The following is a 2,819-nucleotide window of genomic DNA, read 5'->3' as shown; positions in this document are numbered from 1 at the left end:
AACAAAGGGCTGTCACGTCTGCATACTAACAAGCAGACATACCCAGCGAACAGCAACTGGCTCGACCTAGCAGCCGGCTTTTATAGCCGGCTGTCGAAGGGAGCCAGCCAATGGGAGCTGTAAACGCCCCCAGTATGAACGGACCTGGTTGGGAACTGGGGTCAGCCCCAAGGACATAACACCCCTTTCCCCAGATACAACATGAATAGTCCTTTAAATATGCTGGTGGCTTGTGCGTGGCGCCTGGACCGGCGCAGTTCAGGTGAGACACTAAGTGGCTCAGAGTTAGGAGAACCTGGACTGGTGGGTGCTGGAGAGAGGTTGCTCCGGGACCTGGCCTGGCGTCAGTGAATAGTCTCTGCCATCGGGTTGGTTAGTAACACAGTCATTGTCCGGCAACCCGGTGGCATTGCTGGTTAGGCAAAACCAGTGACTCCGGTGAACGGTCCCGGTCTACCGTCTGTTCCCTTAGCTCGGTCGGAGGTGACTGGCTCCACAGCTGGTCTCCGACCCGGATTCTGGTGTGGCGACTGGACATCTACTGGAGCCCATGGTTCCAGCATTGGTATGGCCGCTCTGGCGCTTCCTTATCTGGTCCAGATGTCTCCGCCAAACTCACCCGTCCTCCAGTTGAACTTGGTACGACCTCGGACCGGTGATGGCCACGATTCTCCCTGGTACCTACAGCGGATCACCGGCGTAGTTCCTGACAAATACTGGATCCTGCAATACAAAATCTCTGACTCTGCTGTCAGACCCGATAGGAGTGTCAGGGCAATAGTGGGGATGCAGCCTGTCTAACACAGTTCTCAGGCGTCTGCCCATTAGGAGCTCGGCAGGAGACTTGTTTGTAACCGTACAGGGAGTTGTGTGTTGGCTCATGAGGAAGCGGGAGAGCCTGGAGTGCCAGTCCTCATGATTGAATCTGGCCAACGCCTCCTTTGTTGACCTAACAGCTCTCTCTGCCAGCCTGTTGCTAGCAGGATGAAAAGGGCCGTGAAGATGTGCCGGATGCCCAGGTGGGTGACATACCGGCTGAATTCTGTAGACGTAAATTGGGGCCCATTGTCCGAGACTAGGGTGTCAGGCAGCCCGTGTGTTACAAATAAGCGGGTCAGGGCTTGGACAACTGCCGGGTGGTGGTCGTGGGTAGTAGGGCTACATCGATCCACTTGGAATATGAATCCCGACCACCAAGAAGGTCCTGCCGTGCATTGGCCCGGCCAAGTCTATGTGCAGCCGTGACCACGGCGCGTTGGCACTCTCCCACTTGGTGGGGTGGTGATTAGCGGTGCTGGCCTGGATTCCTGACAGGGACGGCAAGAGCTTACCCACTTGGCGATCTCGAAGTCATCCATGCCCGGCCACCAGACGTAACTTCGAGCCAATGCCTTCATCCGGACGATGCCTGGGTGGCCCTCGTGCAGCACCTTCAGGACAGGTGTGAAGTGAGTTGGGAATGACAACTCTGGTTCCCACAGCAGGCAGCCCTGTAAACTAGAAAGTTCTTGCTGGCGGGCTTTAAATGGTGTGAATTCAGTTGTAAAGTTAGTGGCGGCCACCCTCCATACCCAGTCCAGAACCTGGGCGATTGTTTTGTCTTTTTGGAGTGAAAGCGATGTCGTCCGAGGTGACAGGCAGGTCGAGCTCGCTGACATCGAAGATGGCATGGACTGGAGCCAGGTCCTCCACAGGGGCTGGCAGTGGGCAGCGGCTGAGGCGTCGGCATGGCTAAGGTTTTTTCCTGGGCGGTGAACGAGTTTATGCGAGTAGGCCGCCAGGAATAAGGTCCACCTTGTCATCCTGGGTGACAAGACTTGGGGTGTTTGTTTGTCCCCGATAGTAGTCCCAGAAGCGGCTTGTGGTCTGTGATGAGTTGAATTTATGACCAAAAAGAAATTCGTGGAATTTTTTTACCGCAGCAACTGCGGCTAGTGCTTCTTTATCAATTTGACTATAATTTCAGCTCGGTTGGTGAGAAGGTTCTGGAAAAGAAGGCGATTGGCGCCTCAGAGCCGTTGGGCAGTCTATGGCTTAAGACAGCCCCAATCCCGAAGGGGATGCATCTGCTGCTAAAACTAAAGGGAGGCGCTGGTCGGTGTATTAGGACAGCGTCTGAGGTGAGCAGTGATTTGACAGCTTTAAAGGCATAATCCTCTTTGGGTCCCCAATGCCACGGTGTGTTTTTGTCTAGTAGTCTGTGTAACGGTTCGCCTACCGATGCTTTGTGGGGTAGGAATGACGCCAGAGAAATTTAATAGGCCAAGGAATGCCTGTAGTTCAGTCTTTGTGGAGGGTGTGGGTGCCTCGTGGATGGCTTTGACTTTAGATTCCACCGGTGGATACCAGAGCGTCTATTCTATACCCAAGAAAGTCCACCTGTTTAGTGGCGATGGCACATTTCTCCTTTTTAGTTTGAGGCCATGCTGCCTGAACTTGTCTAATACCGCTCTAACTCTATGGAAAAGTTGGGGTCTGTCCCTGGCTGAGACCAATATGTCGTCAAAATAAGGAACCACGCCAGGAGGCCTTGAAGTATCCGTTCCATTAATGACTGGAAAATGCCTGGGGCAACACTAACGCCAAATTGGAGGCGCTTGCACCTGAATGCCCCTCTGTGAGTGACAATAGTTTGTAAATCGGCCATTTGACTGTCAACAGGAAACTGTTGATAAGCTTGTGACATATCCAATTTGCGAAAATGGTGCCAGGCTCAAGCGTGTGGAGTAGATGCTGTATTACCAGAACTGGGTAGCGCTTACCTGTAGGTAGTGGTTTATTGTGGTCTCATAATCAGAACAAATTCTTAGACTGCCATC

The 2,819-nt window shown here is 53.1% G+C and overlaps 1 protein-coding gene across 1 annotated transcript in view; it reads left to right on the top strand.

The window, feature by feature from the left end:
• Window positions 1-201: 201 nt before the first annotated feature.
• LOC113452461 (unconventional myosin-Ia-like) overlaps window positions 202-2,819 on the top strand; it is a 22,142-nt gene continuing 19,524 nt past the window's right edge. The window contains exons 1-4 of the mRNA XM_087923183.1: window positions 202-262; window positions 473-677; window positions 957-1,019; window positions 1,611-1,736. Coding sequence (XP_087779309.1) covers window positions 202-262; window positions 473-677; window positions 957-1,019; window positions 1,611-1,736 — 455 coding nt within the window. The remainder of the gene's footprint in view (window positions 263-472; window positions 678-956; window positions 1,020-1,610; window positions 1,737-2,819) is intronic.

Source organism: Pseudonaja textilis, chromosome 2 (assembly GCF_049901715.1).
Source record: "Pseudonaja textilis isolate UNSWEBS1 chromosome 2, rPseTex1.2, whole genome shotgun sequence".
Taxonomy (NCBI): domain Eukaryota; kingdom Metazoa; phylum Chordata; class Lepidosauria; order Squamata; family Elapidae; genus Pseudonaja; species Pseudonaja textilis.
Note: the sequence above shows the minus strand (reverse complement) of the source record. Positions and strands in the feature narration are given on the sequence as shown.